The sequence below is a fragment of the Nilaparvata lugens genome, chromosome 4 (assembly GCF_014356525.2).
Source record: "Nilaparvata lugens isolate BPH chromosome 4, ASM1435652v1, whole genome shotgun sequence".
Taxonomy (NCBI): domain Eukaryota; kingdom Metazoa; phylum Arthropoda; class Insecta; order Hemiptera; family Delphacidae; genus Nilaparvata; species Nilaparvata lugens.
Genome location: NC_052507.1, coordinates 30195740 through 30221816, shown reverse-complemented (window position 1 = coordinate 30221816; position 26077 = coordinate 30195740). Strand labels below are relative to the sequence as shown.

Here is a 26077-nt window from a genome sequence, read left to right as displayed (position 1 = left end):
GGGCCTGCTCACCAACTGCGTCAACTTCCTAAGAAAATAGGTGACTCGTGACAACCTCTTACAGATGCCCTCAATATGGCACTCCCAGGTGAGCCGTGGATCGATGGTGAATCCAAGGAGAGACACACTGTGAGCACTGATGGCCTGATTGCGACTCAGTGTACAGACGCTACCATTAAGGCTTTGTGTCTTTTCCACATTCAGTAGCAACTTATTTGCTTCCAACCACCCTCCAGCAGCATCAAACAGCAAATCAGCCTCCTGCTGTACCTGGGCCGGATTTGGGCCAGAAGAAATCAATGTGGTATCGTCAGCAAACTTCAGTGCCCTACCCTCAAGATCAAGGTCATTGATTGCAATCAAAAATAATACAGGTCCTAGAACCGAGCCCTGAGGGACACCATGATTTATAGACAGAGCCCTTGAATTTGCACCTCCAATGGATATGACTTGAAGGATCACTAGTCTCGAAGAACTCCACCAGCTGCATCTTCATTACCGTCTCAAAGATCTTGGCAAACACTGGAATGACAGATATAGATAGGTCTATAGCTATTCATGGTGCAAGGATCTCCTTTCTTATAGATAGGTACTGTGCGCGCAGTTTTCAACAAATCAGGGAAAATTCCAGCCCTCAAACACTTGTTTATAATCTCACACAAAGGGCGGGCGATTACATCAATAATGGCTTTCAACATGAGATTAGTCAGTCATTCCATAGATATCCTGGCTGTTTGAAGTTTTAAAGTTGGACACAATTTTTATGATGTCAGTTGGTGTCACTTCCCGCCAATGAAGTTTTCTCACTCCTCTTGACTTCACACTACCTACTGGATTCTTATTTGAGCCGGTATAGCCGAGACAATCTATTCAATATTCCGCAGAAGAAATTCGTTGAACTCATCAGGACTAGCCTCACAAGCAACTCCAGATGCTCTCAAGGGACCCCTGCTTCTGTTTATCAGATTCCATGCAGCTTTACAGGGGTTTGGTGCATTTGCAATCTCCTCAACATTGGCACACTTTTTGGCTTCATTGATCTTACACTAAAAGTGTTCTTCATTCTAGAATACAATACATGTAAGTTTTATTTTTCCATTGGACAAGTACTAACTGAATAGTTGTTTCTCACCATCAGTAGCAAGCCTCTGAACCCGGACAACTCAGGTGAAAACCAAGATCTCACCATTCTAGCTTTACTCTTAGGCTTATTTTTAGACCTAAAATTATGCTTTAAAAGCTTCAATAGAAAAAATAAATTAAATATTTCATCAATTTTGCCGAAAAACTTATTATAAGCCTCTTCAGGTTCTTCCCTCTGTAGTTCACTATCCCAGTTGACCTGAGACACAGCATCTTTGAATCCAGGGAGGGCATCTTCATCAATCCTTCTAGCTCCTCTCGAATAATGGCAATATCAAGCAGGAAACCGAGAAGATTCACTCACAATATATGGATGTTGGCTGTCATCATTACCGCACTATGATCAGCAACAAGAGATCGGTAACATGTACCCTGAACCTCGAGGGATTCATATTTGTTGCAATGCTATCTAAACAGCGATCTCCTCTAGTGGGCACCTCAGATACAACATAGTGTCCATGAGTCCGCAGCAAATTTACAAAAGTTCTTGTAGACGGTTCATTGCAGTTCAAGGCTATATTGAAGTCACCTCCAATAATAATATTCCCAGATGTGCACCTGGATTTAGATAGACACACATCCAACTTATAGAAGAAATTTTCAATGTTTCCATTTGGAGAACGGTAGACACTAATAACAACAGTAGATGCATCAACCAGTTCAAAAGCTGCCACCTCAATATCCAAGTCCAAACAAAAAACAACCAGGTCTAATTCTTTAGTCCTCATATTGTTTTGCACATAGATTGACACACCACCCCCAATCACCACCAGTTCCTCAATAAAGGAATAATGGGGACATTCCTCACTGCTTAACCAGTGTTCGCTGATACATAAAATGTCTAGTTTAGTGTCTGCACAAAAACGTTCAACCAGACCAAGTTTCGACCTCAAACATTGAACATTTAAGTAGCCAATACCAATCTTACCAGCATCCATTTCAACATATTATTTATAAAATGAGGTATTTGCTTGAATAGTGCCAGAGGTATTTGACACTATTTCACACTGCCTAGTACAGGTCGCTTGGCTGAAAAATTGTTCTCTTTCCTATTTACAAACTCCCTAACCAAAGTTCCAGCCGGCCATAACTAAGAAGACAATAATTCACCTTTTTTATTTTGCTGCACACCTACCTTAAACGATTTATAGTGCTTGAAGTTCGTCTTCAGTTCCTCACATTCAACATTGAACTTAAGATTTTTCAGGAAATCAAGTAGGTCATCCTTTGTCACTTCAGGGGCCAATCTTCAAACAAAGATCCAGTCAAATTTACTTATTTGAGCTATTACTTATATGTGCTATTCAACTTCTGGTCAAATAATGAACCAAGAAAAAAATTTAAAATTGTTCATATTTCTATTTGCAAATTGCAGAAACTATAATTGAGATTATGGCACAAAGTTATAAAATAACTAATATTTTAAACTTTTTTAATAAAACTTTAAGAAAAATTGAAATTAATTTTACAAATTAAATGAGAATAATGGAAGAATAATTCACTATCTATGCAGTACATTATTTTTTCATCTGTAAATTACCAGTACATTTAGATAAGTAAGTAATCACCTGGGGTGTTTTTGTCACCCTTGCCAAGTACCATACACTACGCTTTGCAATGAACAAAAAGGGCCAAGTCATAGAATGGATCCAAAACTATTTCACTGAAAGGTATCAGTATGTTGAAATCAGTTATCAGCAGCACACAACCTTGACTAGTGCCAAATCATCTCTTTGCAAAATATCCAAAGGTGTTCCTCAAGGGTCAATCCTAGGACCATTGTTCTTTCTCATTTACATAAATGACTTCCCAAATAATCTCAAGAAGGACCAAAAATGAGTACTATTTGCAGACGATAACACCATAATAATCCCATCAGACAGAGAATCCCAAAGCAACGATATAAGCTCGACACTTTAAATTGCCACAAATATACGTAGGAAACTGAAGCTATCAATCATTAAAGACAAGATAGTAAATATAAACTTCACTCCAAAGATATTCAATATAGACAACAATGTAACCAATGAACCAACAAATACAAAGGATTGTACAAGATTTCTTGGTATCATAATGGACAAGAACCTGAATTGGAGTAAACATATTGACCTTTTGTGTAAGAAATTAGCTTCAGCCACATATGTACTTCGTAGAATAAGATGTACCACTGATGTCAGTACCTACCACATTTATCGCGTATCATGCCCTATTTGCCTAATGATTTGCCCTATTTTGCCTATGACCGAAACATGTTGTGATAAAATATTTTAAAAAAGGGTACTGAGATTTTTATTTTCTTCATATTTACACCACCTTAGAGTATAGTGCATGATACTTTAAACACCTTCTTGACGACTTTGATAGAGGATACCATCCATTGACTATTCCCCGATCCCAGGACCGTTAGGAAGACATTAGAATTAAGAAAAAATCATAAAAACTTAATAGTCCTACTATTCAATATCTAGTTTGAAGGTATTGAAACAAAGACATAACTAGCTAACCATCACATCAGAAAAAAAAATTAAACCATACTTGGGTGTTTTGTTTACAACAAGTAAGTTAATTAAAAATAATTTTTGAATTGATTTTATCAAGATGAAAAAATGTTTGGAATAGTCGAAAGATTAAAGGGTATACCGCCCACACAAACTAATAAAACAGATATATTTATAAAAAAAAAAACATGAAGCAATAAATCAGCACGTAGCCTAGACTACTACACACTTACCGTACCAAAAATATCTACAATAGTTCAGTTTTGTTGCATACCATTTGGATTGTTTCTTTGAATTTTAGCAGAGTTACTTTTAAAGTTCGAATAAACATTTTAATTTTAGTTAATACAAATATTGTAAATGAATTACTAACACTGACATTTTTAACATATTGTAAAAATACAAATTTACTAGAACAGGCTGCAGAACCACCAACTTTAGCAAAAGGTGGCAAAAGCTCACAAACCCCGATCCCGAAACCCAACAAAAATTGACATAAGTGACAAGTGACAGACGGAAAAGGGTGAAGTGTATCAGCTGTTTTGTAACAAGTACAGAGCGAGCCGCCTAACTGTAGCGTAGTTTACTACGTAAGTAGACTTGGGTATTAAATTGTAAAAATGTGATATCTAAATTCTTAGCATAATTTATTGATTATTCTATTTCAATTTATTTTCTTCTCTCACATAGATTGAATCGACTTTCAAACTATGAACCATGATTATTATTTGGTCATTGCCATCTTGACTTGAGATAACTGTTCCAAGGAGAATAATAGACTGATCCAACTGTTCCAGAGTATATGATAATTATAAAAGTATATGTTCCAACTTTGAATTAATTTTGATTTTGAAGTTTTGAATCAATAATTTATACCACAGAGAAGAAGAGAATCTTCTACTTTTTGTTTATACACACTATTTTGTCACTTAGTGCTGCAGCCCTTCACCACGTGCCTAACCTTTCAGTCTTCTTTTCTATTAGGCCTATAAAGTAAAAATGTAATTTTATATAGTTTACTCTTTTATGGATAGTGAGAATTGGATTTCTTATCCAAAATATTTATATATAGAATGAACTTCTTACAAAATACTGTAATAGTCTATAATTTGTTACTCTTCATTGAGCTGTTCTTCAAGGTAAAATTAGTTGAATTATAATTACCTACTTACTTACTCAGGCTGCATGTTTTTTCACATGAATAGATTTTGAATTTTTCTTTCGAGGCCCGTATTCTTTGAACCGTTTGTTCTACTTTGTGTAGAACAAACTTAATTCCTTCTACTTTGTGTAGGAAGGAAGTGTCGTTAAAAAAGGTAACAGCTATCGAGAACCGTTATCCATCTGATACTGTAGTAAAGTAGCAGTTACTATATGGGTCACAACGTATGAGATGGTAGCCTTGTCTTATCCCTATTTCCTCTTTCAAAGCTTCCTACAATAAATTCCACGAACCAGAAAAACTTAATTGTAGAGGATAAAAAAATATTCTAAAAATCATAAATACTTATTTTAAAAAATATTCATATTGAGAATCTCAAGGATTATTCTTTTTCGTAAGCATAGAATATGGTTTTCATTCATATTTTGTGATGCTTTCATGAAGCAAGACCTCCAACAGACCTTTTCATGGACAACCTCTCGAAACATGCATGTCGGTGAAAAAACTATTGCTCGTATTGAGAGTAGACGATATATCAGTTACGTGCAAGGTTGTTGAAGTGGATGTAGCAATTTATTGATTCATGTATGTGAGTTTAGAGTCATACATTGTGTTATTGCAGCGAAAATCTCGAGCAAAATCTTTCAAATTTAGTTTTTTGTATATTAATTCTTTGTTATTTATTTTTCTATTGCTGCTCTATTTGAAGTTGAATTGTTTTTCCATCATAATTTGTGAATTTCCAGTGGTTTATTTATTGTTATTGGTTGTTCATTTCAAGTTAGTAGCATCTCGTTGATGATATACATTATGTGTATGTGCATGAAATGCATGTTCTACCGTTGGCACGAACTTCATAGACAATAATTGATAATATCCTCAAAAAAATTAGTATCAAAAAATTAACTGTTCGAACTTAGAAGTAACTTTTACCATTTCCAACAAGTAATCATACAAAAAAATCTGGTGTGGCGCACTCACACAACTTTCCTTGCCGTTATGATAATTGATCAACTGACGCTAGTGTTCACGCGCACCTCAACTCTACTATTCAAAGGTCTAAGCCAGCTGGTGACAGGACAATAACGCTGCAGACACATGAAGTCTGCTATCTCTTCATAGTGAATGATTTAATAATAATAATAATAATAAATCATTTTATTTGTTTCGACAATTATTGCCATACAAATGAGTTGAGTCATTTACACATGAATATAGATAATTTTTTATTATTAAATATTTTTTTTACATCAATATTATAACATGATAAACCAATCATAATGCCACCAACCAAGTACAGAAAAGTAAGAATGACTAATAACAAAGATTGAAAACATGAATACCTCTATACATCTAACCTATAATATCTTAAGGCTGGCAGTGACTGATAACTATCGTAATTATCATGCTTATCTATCGGTGGTCGACACCATATTTTCTCTCTTGATAAGTGCTTTCACAGTATACTGATATACCTGTTTGATTTTCTCATCATTAAAGTTAGATAACAGTACCATCAATTTGTCTACATTTTGAACTACATTATTTACATAAGGTAAAATATACTGCAATCTAATATTTTCATATTCCGGACAGATCAATAGAAAATGTATTAACGATTCGAAATCTAAATCACAGGCAGGGCAAATTTTCTCTCCGTCAAGCTGATATCTCTGACCGTTTATGTGTAAGAATGTACTCGTGTTTGATACTCTGTACTGTGTCATACAACGAATCATTTTAATTGGCAGATCATACGTTAGCTGTTCTCCTAGTTGATATTCAGGATTAAACAATTTATAAAAAGGAGAACTTTGCGAATTCTGAGCCAAGTATCTATCCTCATCCATTATTTTCATTACATATCTTTCAAGAATTCTCTCTCTACTATTATATAGTTCAATAGCATCAAATTCAATATCGTTCCTTAAATTTTGAAACTCCAACAAATCCATCTCTCTCTGAACAATAGATAACCAATTAGAACTGAAGTTGGTTTTCAACAGTAGGCGATAACAAATGAAAGGGTATCTGGACTCTGGCATGTTCGCAATTCTTATCAGCCAAGATAGACATCTTTTGAGGATATGAATTTGAGCCTTGGTCTATTCGCCTCCGATCTAACACACCAACTCGGCGTCGTACGCACCAGCAAGAGCAAGCGCTTCAAAAAGAACAACTGAACAGCTTCCACAGCTTGCTCACAACCGAAACCCCACACTTCACACCCGTACAAACTCGATGGTATGATAACCATATCTAATAATTTCATTTTCCCCTCCCATTTCTCAGACCTCACCTTGGATAAAATGTTGACAGCCAATATTGATTCAATTTTACCTCTATTAATTGAGCGTTTGCACATCTCTGTATATTTACCTGAGGATTGGAATATTACTCCTAAATAATTATAATTTTTACAATTTCTATTTTTTCCTCACCAATCACGAAATCTCTATGGCTATTGCTCAATCGACCCTTATGGAATGGCAAAACTTTGGTCTTAGCTGCATTGACCTTGAGTCCTATTTCTAAGCTGTACTGATAAAGACATTTGAGCTTATTTCTCACATCAGAAATGCTATCCGCCAAGATGACTATGTCGTCTGCATATTGTAACATTAGTACATCGTTGTCTCTATCAATGTGTAATCCATGCATTCCTTTATCTCTAAAGTAAGTTTCTATTGCCGATGTGTACAGAGAGAAGAGAAGTGGGCTGGCCGGGTCACCCTGCAAAACGCCTCTTGTCAGTGGGATAGGTTCGGATTGTAAACCATGCAACCTGTTCTCGATTACCAGTGAGAAGTTCGAGTACATATATTGAAAAACGCTAACTACTCTCCTACTTAATCCGAGTTCTCTCATTTTCTGAAATAGCCTGTTATGCGGGATAGAATCGAACGCAGACTCATAATCAATAAAAATTGCATACATCTTTCTCTTTTTTACTTCCATAAAATATTTGACTACTGAATCTAGAACGAAAATATTATCTAAGCATGACCTATTTTTCCGAAATCCCGATTGACTTTCCACCATGATCCCACTCTGATCTGCCCAAATTGCTAATCTATCTGTTAATATTCCAGTAAAAATTTTTAGAATACAATTCGCAATAGATAAGCCTCGGAAATTCCTAGGATCTTTTTTACAGCCTTTCTTATGCAATAGGATATTTTCAGCTTTGCCCAATTCAAAGGAATTTTCCCAGTCTCCATGATCAAGTTGAACAGGCTTACTAACAGGTGTTTTCCTTCAGGTGCCAAATATTTGAAAAATTCATAGGAAATCCCATCTAAACCTGGAGCACTCCCATTTTTCAATCTCTTCAATTTTCTTTCTAACTCAATCATTTCTATCGGTCTATCGAGAAAAGGATGCTTGACGTCGAAGAATATGTACTCAATAGTTCTTTTTTCAGGTCTGTATTTATTTTTAAAAAAAGATGTCCATTCTTCCAAAGTTATAGAATCATTATCGATTGATTTATTGCCCTTTACTAGACGAACTGCTCGCCAAAATTCTTTAGCATTTGATGAATTCTGAAATTTATTTTGTAAGTTATCGTTGAACTGCTTTTTCTTCTCTTTCATTTTATTTTTATAAATTAGTTTACTGTCCAGATATTTATTAAAACAATTTATATCATGTTCTTTTTTCTTAAAATTCCTATATGCCTTACGTACTTCCCTTTTCAGCCTATTACACTCTATATCGTACCAAGGTTTATTTTTGAACTTGCTTATTATTAATGACTTTTTTAACATGCCCAGATTCTCTGCCTTATTTTTTACTGTAGTCATAAAATTTTCAGCCAAACATTCTACACTTTCTTCGCTCGCATTAAATTCGATTGGGAATGTTAATTCAGACATATATGCTTCTTTGCATGCATCACTCCAGCAATATAACGTTCGAAGTTCATTTGGCACGGTCTGCGCTTCTCTATCAGATTCAAATTCAGTGTACACAATCAGTGGAAGGTGATCTGAAGTTCGAACACGAAAAAGCACACTGTCTATCATTATCACCGAGATAAGAGAGCTACCAAAAATGCGACTGCTCTGGCCGAAGGCTCTGACTCCGAATGATTTAATAGAATCAACAGTTTGCTAATTGAATAATCTTAAATTTCTCTAATTTCGGGCTTATTTTCAATTTTAGGTGGAAATGTTACTGAGCATTAATTGTAGAGATTTTTATGCTCAATCTTTTCCACTTGAAACTTTTTGTTTAAACTGTATCTGAAGCCTGATAATTGGGAATCTTAAATCAAAACTTGCATGAATGGGGCGAAGCTCCTGAAATTTTTACAGATATGGGACTTGTGGCAGTTGATAGAGCTTATCAATTACTATTCTAGGTATAAATTTGATCGAAATCGTTAGAGCCGTTTTCGAGTGAATCGCGAAAAAGCCTGTTTTTGACAACATTTTCGCCATTTTAGCCGCCATCATAAATTGCATTTGATTGGAATGGTTCGTGTCAGATCCTTATAGGGAAAGCTCCAAATTTCAAGTCATTCCGTTAATTGGGAGATGAGATATCGTGTACACACACACACATACATACAGACCAATAACCAAAAATCACTTGTTTGGACTCTGGGGACCTTGAAACGTATAGAAATTTGGAAATTGGGGTGCCTTAATTTTTTCGGAAAGCAATACTTTCCTTACCTGTGGTAATAGGTCAAGGAAAGTAAAATTGATAACCCACACTTGAAATACTTTTCGAATAAATGATCATCCTTTGTTCTCATTTCGAGCAATTTTAAATTCTTTATTCACGTTGCGTCGAGGCTTAGTGCTTTGAGATATAGCATCATGGCTTTATCATTCCTGATGTCATTACTGCAAAAATAAACATTAATATTATAAATTTATTATTTTGATATAAAAATGTATGTCAGAAAGTATTTGAAACAATTTTCAAGCTGAAAGACAAATAAATTTAAGCTTGGCAATACTGCTGCAATCTTCCCTGCAAGCCTGCTGCATTCTGCGTTTCGTTTGTCGTTTCTCGTTTGTTCTTTGTTGTTGGTTGGATCGTTCCGCTTTGCTCATTAATATTGTTTAATAGTTTAGCTGAACCTTGTGTTTAAAGCTACAGTATCAAGTAATATTTTAGGTTTGGAATAGTCTCAATCATATTTTCTTCTATTTTATTGTATATTTGGTGATTGCCGAACGATAACGACCATGGCGGCAGCAGCAGCAGCAGCAGCAAACGTTCCCCAGCAAACTATGCCGATCAATCCGAAACCTTACCTCAACATGTGTACCGGTAAGACTGTTTTAGTTAAATTAAAGTGGGGCCATGAATACAAGGGATTGTTTGTTGCTACGGATCCATACATGAACTTGCAAGTAGCTAATGCCGAAGAGTATATTGAAGGTGTTATGACGGGTGTTTTGGGTGAAGTGCTTATTCGGTGTAATAACGTTTTATACGTTCGATGTCTGGAGGAAGATGACGAAGAAGGAGAAATGAGAGACTAAAATTAATTGTAAATCAGTAAGATCTTTTCCTTTAATCTAACTATTGTAATGCAAAAAAACTTTGGTGTTGTAAATACATTTTTGTTCGTACTGTATCAAATTTTAAAGTTTATTATTATCTTTTATCTTCCTCTTTTTCTCTATTGTGGTTTGTGGGGTCCACGCTTAGACCAGTTATAGTATAGACACGCTGGGAAGTCTAGCCTCTGAAGCCAACATCTACTGCCATATCTGCAAATCGTGACGTCATCATCGGATAGAAAACTTGCAGATTGTGTATATTTCAGAAGGATGTAAATTATTATTCATTAAAATGGTAAACTCCAGCTGCGCTCCCGTTGAAATAGACACAATCTGCTATGGAAAACACTGTAAACAAACTCTACAGAAAAGCTTTCTATCTGATGCTAAGTACTCAGTATGAATATATAATAGGCCGTGCCTATTCTATAACTGGTCTAAGGGTCTACGTTGTAATGTCAGGAGAAAAAATAGAACAGCGTGGCCGATTTTTTGCTTTGTCACATCCTTCTATAGAGGATAGCTGCCAGATACTGCATACTGGTAGGCCCATATCATAAGTTATAGTTTTTATCAACTGTTCATTCTTGTTTGAAATATAGTAACGTAAAATAAATTCGTAGGTTATAGCTTTTGCTGGTAGGGAGTCCCTTGCGGGAAGGTCCCAACTCGCCTGAATATATACTAATTTAAGCCGTCAATGGGCCTTACAACTGTTATTTCAACGATTAACATGCCCATCCGATAACACGGGAGTGATCTGGTTAAAAAACTTTTGGTAATGAGAGGGTTTGAACTCTATCCACTAGACCACAGATTTTATTGTTTATAAAATGATTTTTTTTTTGTCAAGACAATTTGTTTTTCAGTAATAAAATATTACATTTTAATAATAATTGAGATTTAATACTTCCTTGTTTAATTAAATTTTGAAAAACGATCCAGCAATGTTACAGAGTTAGAAAAGAAAAGCGCTATTTGCTTTGTCGAATGATAGACAAGGATAGCAAGACCAATGTTACTCAAATAGGCTACTGCCATTATAATGTGGACCTCACTATATTAAATACATATTAATATACTATAGTACTTGTTTAAATTATGATAAGGGCCCGGTGTCATTGAGAGCTATCCTCAATTTTATAGGTATCCTTATCTCAGATCGCTTTCTGTTAATATAAATACCTATATTGTATAATACATAATGCCTGTAGTCTTCTTTGTTCTGTAATAAATATATGATATCTGGTTGCTTCTTCTGTGTGACCGGGCTCTCAAACGTTAGCCTTGTTCAACGTTAGACTATTTTAATAGCAGTTAGAAAACAATAAGTTGGTTGCAGCATAGAGATAAGATAAATAAATTGTCCCATGGTATAAAGAAAACAATAAGTTGGTTGCAGCATAGAAATAAGATAAATAAATTGTCCCATGGTATAAGTTAGGTTGTTTATGGCTCAAATTTCAAGCCGATTACTGACGACACACCCGATTACTGTTTTGACCGGGTAAGAGTGTAAGAAGTTGAGAACGACACAGTATGAAGTATGAGAGACTAAGTCTGGTCACACACCGATGAGTCAAAACAAGACTAGTCACAATACTTTTTACAGTTAATACTTTTTACAGCTTATGGAGTCATGTTTAATTGCAATGACTAAGCAATGTGTGTTGCGTCATAAGCAACTATGTGAAGTATTGTGTCTGATCATGTCTTGTCTTGACTAACTGGTGTGTGCCTAGCCTAACAGCGTACCATAACTTTACGATAAAGAACTACCCGACTAGGGCTATCGGTTTGAGTTTGAAATTTGGAACATTAACGCCCTATACCATGGGATATCTTCTTATGCTATGTTTCTCTCTATGTTTGCAGCTACCAACGGAAATAGAAATTAAATTTCGTTATCGTAATGAATAATTTTTTCACAACTATCAACGTGCTGATAAGCACGAGCAACTTGAAAGCTGCCAGCTTGTAGCATTTATTCGCCTACTACTGTAGTAGAAACCTAGCAATGTCTGATTTTTTGATGACTATTATTTTCATGTTAATTTTACCAGAGTTCTACTTGGTCAGTAATAAACTAGGAGAACATAGTAATAGTGGCTATTCCAGCAGCGTAAATAAGATAGACTTGTTCAACGTCACCCAGGTTTAAGTCTGGAACAAATTTAAGCGGTTTCAACTTATAGTTTCGTGCGTAAAATAAAAATTACTACCGCACATTAACGTATGGGTATGATGATATTGAATGCTTATAAAAGTGCAAGTGCACTTCAGATCATGCATGAGCCGAACAAAATCTGGAAAGAGTTGTGACTTTTCAGAAGATGCTCACACTGAACGCAACCAGTATGTGCACGCTTTCAGTGTGAGTGTTCCTATTGCTCTTTCCATAGTCTGTTTTCTCCGCGCTTTGCCATGCATATAACCAAGCGTGCACTTGCACATATACGCATCCAATGTGATCACACCCTTAGTCAATCAATAGCCTTTATCCATCAATGAAAAAGATTTGATCAACTCATGATTTCTAGGAATTTTTAAATGATGACCCGCCTCAAATGTTATATGACTGAATTGCCAAAAAGAGCAAAGCCTTATTCCAGCGCCACATTCTCGCCAAGCGGCTAACTATATCTCAATCAACACTCTCACGCTCGTCGACACTTTTGTAAGCAATTATTGACTTGAGTGTGCAAGCGGCATCAGTTGTCATCACACACCCAGCTACGTGTAGCTATATAAGTATTCGGAAGACAGCCATCCTATCTCCCATGTTGAATCCACATTACGAATCTGTCCCGTTCACACTAGCGTAGCGTAGCTTTCAACATTGGTAGATAGGATGACGTTTCCGGAGACGCTATTCATAGCTGGGTGTGTGAGGACCTTGAGTGTGAGTTGAATTGATCACTGCCATCTTGGTCAATGTTGTTTGATTTTATTTGTGACATGACGCCATCGGTCGCAAAATTGCGCGTGAAGAAGGTTTATCGTATAGGCATTAGGTAAAAGTATGGATAGGGACACATAAGTTCTGCAGGGGGTGTGAGTAGTCTGGACCACATTCGAAACTCCCATGTTCGGGGTAGTTTTGTGGCACATAACTATGAAAAGGTAATGGAACTATGGAAGGAAGACTGCCCTGGAATGGACATGTAAATTAATAGACGCTAGCTCAATCATATGACACAGAAAGTACCGGCTGTTTAAAAAAGAATGACCCAATTTTTTATATTTATTTTAGAAAAAGGTACACACAAACCAATTTTACATCAAATTACTCACAGAAGTATCAAGTTTATGATGATGTATTGTGAGTGTTTTGAGGCTTGGACGACATCTAGACGGTAGCCAAATTCATCCCACGATCCCAGACTGTTCACAAGATGTCTTCTTGGACTGTAGCTTCTGCACCAGTTATCCTGGTTTTCAGCGCCTCAATATCAAGTGCAAAGGGAGGAACACGATCTTTAACGTATCCACACAGGAAAAAATCACACGGTTTTATGTCGGGGGACCGTGGAGGCCAGGAATGCATAGCCAAGTCTTGCGGTTCTGTGAACAACGTTGAGCAAGTTGGTGTTGAGGAAATGGCGTACATCCTTGTGCCAGTGTGGTGGTGCTCCATCTTGTTGAAAGATAAAGTTGTTCGAGTCGGCAATTAGTTGATGAAATAGCCAATTTCGTATCATTATTGCCAGATAAGATGCACCATTCACTATGTTTTCCTAAAAAAGGAGGGTTCATACACCTTGGTTTGTGAAACTGCACAAAAAATGTTCGTCACTGCACAAAAATCTCGTCCATGTACCACTGTTTCATGAGGGTTTTCAGTTCCCCATATAAGAACATAATGACAATTAAGGCTCAACTCACATTTACGCGACTAGTCTCTTCTCGACGCAACATGTGTTTTCAAATGGTGACACTCAGACCAGTCGATTCTAGTATCTGTGACCTTGCGACTGTGAGACTGAGTAGAGCGTTGACTCGACATGTTGGTCGAGCCTCGACTTGAGTTGCGTAGTAGTACCGTGCATTTTTAATGAAACTGAGGTTATGTTTGATGAAAGTGATGTATTATCATTTTAGATAGGTAATACAATAATAAGAATTAGATAAGACAATATGTTCATAATAATTATAAAAAAATTTTACATGCTAATTAGTGACGAATTATATCTTATATTTTTAATAAAGTACGGTAAGGTTAGAAAATGGAGTAACATGGAACTGAAGTAGTGACAATGAGCAAACAAGTCGTAAGGTCGAGAGACTGGAGTATCCTCGACTGGAGTCGTACGATTTGAGACGAGGTAGTGTGAGTTGAGCCTTATTTTACCGCTTACATGAAATGTTGACATGGAAGTACTTGATATGGAGGAGATGCAGTCGAGGGGCAGAGGCATACCCGCGTCACATGGCTAGCTTTACCGTAGTTCATAAAATATGAAGCAGTTGGACCGGAGAAATCAGACGACCCAGGATCGTTCTATGTAAGCTACTTTGACATGTTGTTGGGTTTTCTCAAAACCGAAAAAATAATTTATCAATTAAAAATCCCAATTATAGAATATAAATTAAATTGAATAATAACTGTAATACAAAGAACAGAAAACATTGAACTTTGTACCGTATCTTACTTTTCATGATTTTAGGATTCATTTTATTTTCAATAATATTTATTGAAATAATAAATATTAATATAATAATATTAATATATTTTTTTAATTATCAGAATTAAAAAAGAAGAATGTAAAAAACGTTTTCCATAAATAACGTGTGCACACTGGAGACGACAAGCCGCGCCGCCTTGACAGTCGCACACTGGGAGCACGCCGCACCCTGCCGCCGCGTACCGGACATGATTCTCCACCCGACCACTGCCTCCATTCGTGTTAGTTCGCCTTATGAACTAAAATAAATCTAGGGGTAGTTCCTTATGAACTAAAATAAATCTTGTTTTACAATATAAATCATAAATTAAAGAAGTAGAGTAGATACCGTAAGTCAATTATATACAATATGAGGGGAAAAACGTGAAAAAACTCAAAAAGAAATTAGAAGCCACTAGCAGCTATAAAATATTTTCCAACTTTTACTTTAAATTGATTTGTAATTATTCTTGTTTTTATTCCATTCGGGATAGAGTTTTTAAAATAAAAATGATAAACTTTCTAGTTTGGATAATAAGTGTGATCCACATGAGGTTCAATCAGAATATCTTCTTTATTCACTTCATTTTACAATTTTGTTTAAGAAACAAACAAAAATTCAAATATTAAGTATACACATGCCATTAGGCTAGGCCTGCGTCGAGGAATGGTTCGTCTTGTATTAATTAACAAAAACAAGAAACATTTTCTTTCATAAAATCAGGCTCAGAAGTCAGAACAGTCCTAACTACTTCCTCTTCTGATACTCGTGTGAAAAAAGATTGAGTTAAATACCTACTCTATTTATCTGTATATTATATCTTGATTCAAGTTATTCAGATTCCTATTTGTAATCTCTGTACCGATTGTAGTAAAATATTTATTGAATTCATCAGCCATCTCTTTCTTTTTGTCTGATTTTATTATTTGTTTATCTATACCCTTTACATCAGAAAATATCATTTTCCTATGTTTGATGGAGTCCGTTGCTTCATTTATTGTTTCCCAAGTTTTCTTAATACTGTGTTTGCAGTCAATAAAATTTGTTTTTATACTAAGTCTCTTTTACCACGCACAAAACTCTTAAAAAAGGGTTATAATTATTATTCTCGAATTTGTTAGAAAGAGCTTCATTGAACGGTTGCTAAAGTTTTTCAGGCATTTTGTTTCTTGCCCCTAAAGTCCAGTTACTATATTATACATTGGTGCATGCAATTTATATTGTAGTTCTGATTTTTTTATATATTATTTGGGTACATAAGAGAAGTCCAGAACAAATTTCTTCATGCAAAATTTCCTTGTGCTAGATACAGAGTCGCCCAAAAGCCTCGTATTTCCGGCTCATTTTCCAGTTTTCAGCTATTTCTGCCAAATCTCGTAATCGGACAGAAAAATATGCTCTCGCTTTTTTCCTAGAATATGAAATTCTATAATGACCGCCATCGTGAATTTTTCAATGATGTTGAATATTTTCATTGTTTCCATCATCAATATTCTTATTCGTCTTGTTGTAACGAAGAGATTGAGGCCATTTGCAAGTCTCTATCTTAAAGTAGTCATGAAAAAATCGATTTTATATTTCTAGCTTGTTAGGTACCTAATGCATATGGAAAAACGCACCAGAAATCATGCAGGGTTTTCTTTGGAGGGCGCTGGAGAGCTCATATTTTGACGTACAGCGCATGAAGATATATCGTTCCAAAGTTGAAAAAACGCTCTAAATAGGTTTATCATAGATTTAAAATTTCTCTTGCACAAAAAAAGTTATAATGGAATGAAATTTGAACAAATTTAGAAAAAAGTTTTTTGGGCTTTTGAAGGTTATAACTAAAAAGATATGCGTTTTAGAGAAACATTTTATGAAACAAAAATTGTAGAGGAAGATTTTAAAAATATTTTCGTCTAAAAAAAACGGTTCAGTATCGTGAACGGTTTTTGAAATACAAGCGATATAGCAAAACCCTGAAAATTTTGGACGGCCATCTTGTTTCGGAGGTGTTTGCCTGTGATTTCGACTTATCATCATCACGTTCCTTATTATGCTAGACCTAACGAAGAAATTGAGACATCTTCTACGGCTGTTACTCAAAAATGACCACGGAATGACATTTGCGCCCGGACTATAATATAGTTTTCATTTGTTTATTTTTTCTCTCAAAAGTTGCTGCTTTACAATTCATCCCGCCATTTATAATTGTTCGATTACCGATCATGAAGCAATAATGGGTACTATTAATAAAACTAAGAATCATAATTATATGGAAATGGGGATACTGATGTAGATGATCAACAAACTATTCAAGTAGAAATTGATTTTCATATTTTAAGAATAAAATTAAAAACGTAGAAATTGATTTTCATATTTTTATGACTAAAATTAAAAACGTCATAGAGCAATTCTAAGAAAGCTTTTACGATTTCTTTGATAACATTATAAAACACTATACATTATAAATATCAGTTTGTCATAAAGTTGGCAGAGACATTCCCGATTCAAACCCTGGATAACATCAATCAATCATTTTTTTCCAAAAAATACATGTTTACATGAAAATGTAGGTACATGAAAAAGTAAAAAAAAACTAGGTACGGTAACTTGAAGCTAAAAGAGAAAAAGTGACAGTTTATAATGACATCACAGTTATCGTCAAGTTTAGTTTGTTAGAGATATAAGGGCAAGAAACAAAATGCCTGAAAAACTTTAGCAACCGTTCAATAATTTCTAATAAATTGCATGCACCAATGTATATAGTGACTGGACTACCTATATTATGTATTCGCAGTAGACAAACACTAGTATTATTGACACAGTGTTGTAGAATATTTCCAAAGCTTCATAATTACATCTGGTTGGAGGCTGTAAGTCCATATTTTACGGCTGGAGCGTCATCGGAAAAAGTGTAAAAAGTACTGTTTGCTGCGGAAAACACGCTTTTTCCACCAAATGTCAATCCCAACAATTAGAAAACCTTGTAACTCATGACTCCTTGAAGGTACATACTTGGGAATGGGTATCAATCTCTTTGTAATTATGTGTAGAAAGAGAATATCCATGATGGTAATCTCAAAAATGTTTGTAATCATGAAAAAAACAAGATGGCGGCAAAAATAATTATATCGATTTCCAAGAAATCGTCTGTAATTTTAATAATGTCGAGGATATCGGATCAATTCAGCCATCTGGAAGCTCCAAAATAATCATACTACAATATCCAAAACATTATTAAATGTCCTACTTTGTGTCAACTCACACTGGGAGCGCGCCGCAGTTCACCAGACATAGACTCTCCCTCTCCACCCGACCACTGCCTCCTTTCTTTATGGTGACACCGTTGTCAGCAGTTTGTTTTGTGTCGTTGGATGTGCAGTTGATTTAAAACCTAATTACTGTTTCAAATACGTTCAAGATATTTATGAAAATTAGATTGTTACAGATTAATACAATGATATTTGATATGGTTGATTCAAATAGAAAAACATTATTATATGTAACCTCAAAATCAAGTGTTAATACGTTAATACGGTACCTAAATTAATGTAAGAAAGTAATTCAACTTCATTATATCCTAGATCGTGATAGAACATTAGTTCTACATCAACATGGAATTGGTAGAGAAATCTCAGTTTTTGTGTAATAAAACACTAAAAACTGCATTTCTTTTCCATATTATTCTGTTATCACGTTATGTGTAACTTATTTATATGGCTTGGCCGTTACGGTTTTAATATTTGTTATTATATTTATTCAATCGATTTACTGCATACAGTCCTTTGTGGGTATTTATGGTGAGTATCTGTGAAGTACTGTCAGTAACTGGAATGTGTAGGAATGTTTTTTTTTATGTCCAATGTAGTGAACAATTTAGCAAAGACACATTCATAACCAGGAAAAGGGTGATGTGGAATAAACATCTGTGGGTTCACTGTAATTTTATAATCCGCACAGAGACGTATGTCTCCATTGGGCTTCACAACTGGAACCACTGGGGTGGCCCAGTCAGAAAATTGAATTTTACTTATTATACCTTTTGTCTCAAATCTGTGTATTTCACTTTCAATCTGCGACTGAAGAGCAAAGGGAACTGGTCTTGCACGCTTGAATATGGGTTGGGCATCATCCTTTAGTTCAATATTCTAAGTGTAATCTTTTGCAACTCCAACAGTCTTTTTGAATAAATTCGTGTGTGCAGTCAATAGTTTGTTCAAGTCTGGGTTGTTTGTGAGCTGCAGTCCTCTTTTGTGATGTATAGTTTAAGTGTTTCCAATTTGTTGTTGTAGCTGGCATGCACATATAAATAACTCCTAGCGGATGTATTTCCGTATTTCCATAGGTTCGGAAAATTGTGCTGGTGGGCAAAATTTTTCTGCTACCTTTACTATATAGGGATGCTTTTGAGTGTTTTATGACTGATCACAGTAGCTCCACTTCCAGTATCCAATTCCATTGGAGTATCGTGGCCATTGATTTGTACAGTGACTATAACTGGCGGAGGGTTACTGATACTGGATTCTATGTTGTAGATAGGCACTTGTTTATCATCGTGTGTCTCACAGTCATCCAAAACTGAAGTATCATCTTGATTGTCAACATTTGTTGTACGACAGACATCAAGAACATTGAAGCGTTTTGCATTTTGTGGTTTTGTGTTTTGCGTTTCCTTGCAAGGCTGACATCAACAACATGGTTGTCTCTTGATTGTCAACATTTGTTGTACGGCAGACATCAAGAACATTGATGCGTTTTGCATTTTGTGGTTTTGTGTTTTTGCGTTTCCTTGCAAGGCTGACATCAACAACATGGTTGTCCCGTTTGCAATACGAACACAAAAGATGTTTTTTAGTGCAGGATTTTGCGATGTGATTTGACTCTCCACACCGATAGCACTTTCGTTGTCCTGAATCTATGCTGTTAACTGGAATTTGCATAAAACTGCTTTTAGTATTGTCAAGGATACTCTGTGTGCCCATTGATGCCTTTTCAATTGCTAAGGCCATCTCTACTGTTTTCTCCAGAGTAATATCGTCCTCCTCAAAAAGTCTATCTAAAATTGATTTTGAACGCAAGCAGGCCACTAACAAGGATGTCTCTCAGCATTGTTGACAATGTATCATTATTGTGTATTTACAGCTAACTTACGCAACTCAGACAAATGAATGCTTATTGATTCACCTTCTTGTTGTTTGCGACTGATAAACGTATGACGAGCTGGAATAAACAATGGTGCTGGGCTTAAATGATTTTTCAACAGTGTTTTTAAGTCGTTATAAAAGTTTTGGATGCAACTGTCTCTGGGTATAATAGAGTTTTCAGGAGACTGAAAAGTTTTGATCCAATTAGCGAAATAAAACACTGAACCTTTTTATTTTCTGGTACATTTTTGAACCTCAAAGTAGGCAGCTAACCTGTCAGTGTACGAGTCAAAGTCTTCCAAAGATTCATCAAACCTGTCAAATGGAATTCCACTTACCGCTTTTTCACGATTGTCACTGGCATTCGTATTAATTAACGTTTGAGTCAATTGACTTTGTCTAGTAACTATGATGAGTAAAGTCTGAATAGAAGATTCCAAACGTTCCATCTTAGAGAGGGAAAAGTTTGGAAGACAATTTTTGACCCCGCAGTTCTGTTTAGGGTAGTGAGGAAGTAAACATATCAAAAGTCCCCACCCCTACCCCCTGTGCTAAGGGGGTGGGGTGGTTCAAAGGTACCATTTTTTGGTTTCTCGCATATAACTTGAAAACTATGCATTTTACAGACATGACTATTCTATAAGAAATTAAAGCTTACATAATTTCCTACAGAAGTGATTTCACAACTTTTTCTATATCTCTTTCACTATTCGTGATATCCGCTCTAAAAGATGTGACATTTTTGAAAAAAAACATATTTTCCTTCACTTTTTTGCTCTAATAACTTTTTGAATATCGATGGGAAAAATCCATGCTGATCATTAGCTTATAGAGCATCAAATTCTCTTCAATTCGATGTATAATTTCACAAGTTCACGCACATACCCACGACTGTTGCAGCAGCTTCAGGGTTGAGTGTGATATCTTCAGTTATGCAAAAATAGACCAATTGACAAAGGATTTCGGAGAGAATGTTTTGAACACAATTTTTGACTTTGCAGCTTTGTTGGGACCAGTTAGGGGGAGCTCAATCCTACCCCTTGTGCTAAAGGGATGAGGGTGGTTTAAAAGTTGTATTTTTCAATGTTTTGTTTACACGCTCATATCGAGAAAAATGCGTTCAACCGACATGACTAACTATCCAGAAATGAAGCTTGATAAATTTCCTACAATATTTGGTCTTTGGTGATTTGTGATATCTCCAATAGTTTTCGAGATAATCGCTCTTAAAAGTGTAAAATTGTTAAAAAACAGCGTTTAATCCTATTTTTTGATGTTTCAGAGCCTACAACTCTCCAACAATGCATCGTAAAAATGAATGCTCATAGTAGATTTGTAGAGCTTTGTTTTCTCTTCAATCTGATGAATTATTTCACTACTCAATGTTTTCCTTCTATTGTTATAGCAGATTCAATGTGGGGGGAGAAATTTTAATTTTGTAACAATTGATGACTTGACAATGGAATTTGAGTCTGGAACATCTGGTACGGTACACAGTTTTTGACTTTGTAGCTTAATGGAGACTAGTTGGGAGGCAAACATAGCCAAAATACGCTTCTCTAGCCCGTCTATTGAAGGTGTGGAACTGCTAAGTTGACACTTGTTGCAGAGTTAAAAATGTCACCCCCCCCCACATTGAATCTGCTATAATAATAGAAGGAGAACATTAAGTAGTGAAATAATGCATCAAATTGAAGAGAAAACAAAGCTCTACAAATCTACCGTGAGAATTTATTTTTACGATGCATTGTTGGAGAGTTGTAGGCCCTGAAACATTAAAAAATAGGATTAAAAGCTGTTATTTTAACAATTTTACACTTTTAAGAGCGTATATCTCGAAAACGATTGAGAATATCACAAATCACCAAAGACCAAATTGTGTAGGAAACTTATCAAGCTTCATTTCTGGATAGTTAGTCATGTCGGTTGAACGCATTTTTCTCAAGTTATGAGCGTAAGCAAAACATTGAAAAATTCAACTTCTAAACCACCCTCATCCCTTTAGAACAAGGGGTAGGCTAGGGATTGGGTCTTTTGATATGTTCACACCCTAACTAATCCCAACAAAGCTGCCAAGTCAAAAATTGTTTTTAAAACATTCTTTCCAAAATTCTTTGTCAATTAGTCTATTTTTGAATAACTGAAGATATCACACTCAACACTGGAGCTGCTGCAACAGTCGTGGGGATGTGCGTAAACTTGTGAAATCATACATCAAATTGAAGAGAATTTGATGCTCTTTAAGGTAATGATCAGCATAGATTTTTCCCATCGATATTCGAAAAGTTATTAGAGCAAAAATAGCAAAAAATTGAAGGAAAATGAGTTTTTTCAAAAATGACACATCTTTTAGAGCGGATATCTCGAAAAGTGGAAGAGATATAGAAAAAGTTTTGAGATCAATATTGTAGGAAATTATGTAAGCTTTAATTTCTTATGTAATAGGCATGTCTGTTAAATGCATAGTTTTCGAGTTATATGCGAGAAACCAAAAAATGGTACCTTTGAACCACTCCCATCCCCCTAGCACAGGGGGTAGAGGTGGGGACTTTTGATATGTTTACCTCCTCACTATCCTTAACAGAACTGCGGGGTCGAAAATTGTATTCTAAACTTTTCCCTCTATACCCTTTTTTTGAGCATTCATTGCCTGGACTATAGTAGTTTAGCGTATTACTCAATATCCAATACTCACGTAATGTAGGTTACTTATCTCTCGACTGCGCCATTCTGTTGTATCCTTAGAGTTTTTAATAATAAATTAACTCATTTATTCATTGATAGCCTAGATAATTATAACACTTTATTAGTTTACTCTCATCATAATACGTCTTTTTTCTAATTTGGTTTTTAGTGTCTAATGCTGGATTCGCACAAAGCAGTGACAGTGGAAATAATATAATCTCCATAAATTCCAATGGTATCATCCATACTCACTTCAAGGATGGGATATTTTGATTTTCACAGTTACAAACCACAGCCTCCTATGGCAGTATGTCCACACATGCCGAACCGAACCACGCAGTCCGCCGTGCAGTGAGTTTAAACAATAAAATTCCAATTTCAATAATGTTCTCTCAATTCATTTTTGTAATTTTTACTACATTAATAAAATTAGTGAAATGTTATCATTCTGATAACAGCATTTCAAGAAATGTTTCAATTAATGATTTTTACTTTCCTTGAGATAACCTATCTACAACCCTAGGAAAGTATTGCTTTTTTAAAAAAATAATGTACCCCAATTTAATATTTTCTATACGTTTCAAGGTCCCCTTGATTAAAAAAAAACACGATTTTCGGGTGTTGGTCTGTGTGTGGTCATTACTGAAATTAAGTGCATCTAAGGGGTGATTCTGATAGAACATAATCCTTCCATAAAAATATGATCGAAAATATTAATTCGATTGGTTAGGGAGACATTGAATAGTTTGTATTTTGGCTGCAGGACATTATTTTCTATTTTTGTTAGTATTCCCCCTCCCTTCTTTACTAAATTTCTCAAACTTCTGTGTAATCTTGTTCGGAATTGATTGTACTTTCACACGTTATGTGATTTTTCACCATTACTCAATAATACTCCAAGTTGGTAAGTTATAACTTTTAGAATAAAAGTAGTAAGTTTCTAGAATTGAAAAAAAACCTTGAAAATTGCCCCTTTTTTGAAAATATGTGGCTCCAAAACCAGAAATTGTAATCATGCGTAACCACTCAATATTTTGGGAACTTTATTATCTTTAATTTTGTAAAGAATATTTTTCGAAAAACCCGAGGCTTTCGAAATAAAATGAAACAAAAAATGGAAAAAGTCCCAAAGTTTGGGGGGTTTTAAGGGTGAAGCCGCCCTCTGGCGTATCAGCGAATTTCAGGTTCGGATTCAGCGCCCCAAAATACATATAAAACCGACGAGAAATTTTTTTTTTTTTTAAGATTACGTCCTAAAGACTCCAGTCATGGAGTATAAGACAAGTCATGTTATTACGTAATAATTCTAACACTAAGTAGTTCAACCTAGTTTAGGTTTGAAAGGAATTCTTGTACACTATAAAAAGCTCTATCAACTAAATATTTTTTAATTTGTTTTTTGAAAATCTTCAAATCATCATTACTTTTCAAGATTTGAGGTAGCTTGTTATAAAATTTCCTACCAATATAATCTGGTTTTTGTTCAAATAACCTACTATTGTGACCCATTATATGATAATCTGCTCTGTTTCGCGTATTATACTCATGAACATCTGAATTCTGGATCACACCACTCGTTTTCACATGCATTACAACTTCATATACATACAAAGATGGCACAGTTAATAGACCAAGCTTTTTAAATAAAGGCCTACAAGAGTTTAACCTATTCACTTTCTCTATACATCTGAGTGCCTTCTTTTGAATCTTAAACACCCTGTCCATATTTTGTTGAGATGAATTACCCCATACTAAAATAGCATACCTAATATGAGATAGTATAAGTCCATGGTAAGCAGTTAACAGTAGTTTTTTATCATTCAGCCTAGCAAGCTGCCGCAGGACAAATACCCCAGATGATATCTTATTACATATCCTCTCAATGTAAGGATGCCATGTTAATTTCCTGTCCAATAAAATTCCCAAGAATGCTACTTTCTCTTCTTGGTCTAATTCATTCTCCTCTACAAACACATTTATTTCTCTATCCTCTACTGAATTATATTTACTTTTGAATTGTAGGAATTGACATTTCTTACTATTTATTGTTAATTGATTTTGCTTCAAGAATCGGAAAATTGACTGTACTCCAGTAAAAGCATTTATTTATAGACTATCTAATAAATAATTGTTAAAGATAAGCGATGTGTCATCAGCAAACAACAGAGCTCTGTGATCTTTTAACTCTTTCGGTAATTGGTTCACATAGGCTACAACAGAAACAGTAAGGGACCCAGAATTGAGCCTTGAGGTACTCCAGTCTGGACCTCCAGTTTTTGAGATTTAATTTTTACTATTTCATTCCCATCCACCTTGGTAAGCTCAACACACTGGTTTCTACCTATGAGATATGATTCAAACCATTTTAGTTCTATACCATTCACACCTACAGTTTTTAGTATTTCCAATAATATTCTATGGTTCACACAATCAAAAGCTTTGGATAAATCAAGAAATATTGCGGCTGCCTTCTCACCTGAATCTATTATATCTATTAGTCTTTCAACAAGGGATACTATTGCAGTCTTAGTAGATTTCCCTTTCTGGAACCCATGCTGTTCATCACATATGAAATTAATTTTCAATTCGAAATTCGAATTGAAATTCATTCGGGGGCAAAATCATAATGGGTTTTCTGAAATCTGCAGCTCTGAATTATAGCCTAGAAATTAGCCATTTTCTTGTACCGTATGAAAATATAGGTTTATGTACAGTCGAGGATAAATTTTCAATTCGTTGACCGAATTTGAACTAGGCCTATGATACGTAATTTCGAATCGCCTATAGAGGAGCCGAGAAGAATGAGCTGTAGTATGAGGAGATCCGATCATTGAGTCAAAAGTTATCAGTGTTTGAAATGTTGATCCTTGAGGTGTCCTTATACGTGCCCCTTCACTGGAAAAAGTTCATCTAACGACGGGTGACTATGATAGAAGATGATCTCATGGACCTTATTATTGTGCGAATCCTCAATAAGAGGATTATGAAATACATTATGGGAGTTGAAGCTAAGAAGGTGTTTTTCGAAATACAAGGAATATTGTTTTTGCCACACTGCACAGAAAGCAGCTGTTTTCCAGTCCCTACGTAGATCTGCAGACGACTCTCGTCTGACGTCAGAACAGGTTTCTTTCCGGCCGCTAAATTTCTAGTGTGCTAAAACAGCTGATCAAAAAACTTTTCATTTTTTGAGTTTATTATTCAATAATTAAAACATTTATAATAATATCATCATATTGTCATTTGAAAGAATAAAAAAGTATAAACTGA

General features: G+C 35.2%; 2 protein-coding genes across 2 annotated transcripts in view; one reads left to right on the top strand and one right to left on the bottom strand.

Moving 5' to 3' along the window:
* Positions 1-4145, bottom strand: part of LOC111053561 (coiled-coil domain-containing protein 186) — a 51688-nt gene extending 47543 nt beyond the window's left edge. Inside the window, exon 1 of the mRNA XM_039426966.1 lies at positions 3875-4145. The gene's annotated coding sequence lies outside the window, so the exon portion shown is untranslated. The remainder of the gene's footprint in view (positions 1-3874) is intronic.
* A 5631-nt stretch (positions 4146-9776) lies between these two features.
* Positions 9777-10407, top strand: LOC111053566 (small nuclear ribonucleoprotein F). Its single transcript, XM_022340480.2, has one exon. It carries the CDS (start codon positions 10008-10010, stop codon positions 10305-10307), a length of 300 nt encoding a protein of 99 aa, XP_022196172.1. The 5' UTR covers positions 9777-10007; the 3' UTR covers positions 10308-10407.
* Positions 10408-26077: the final 15670 nt, after the last annotated feature.

Coding starts and splice junctions, on each gene's coding strand:
- LOC111053566 (XM_022340480.2), top strand. CDS start 10,008: ATGGCGGCAGCAGCAGCAGCAGCAGCAAACGTTCCCCAGCAAACTATG.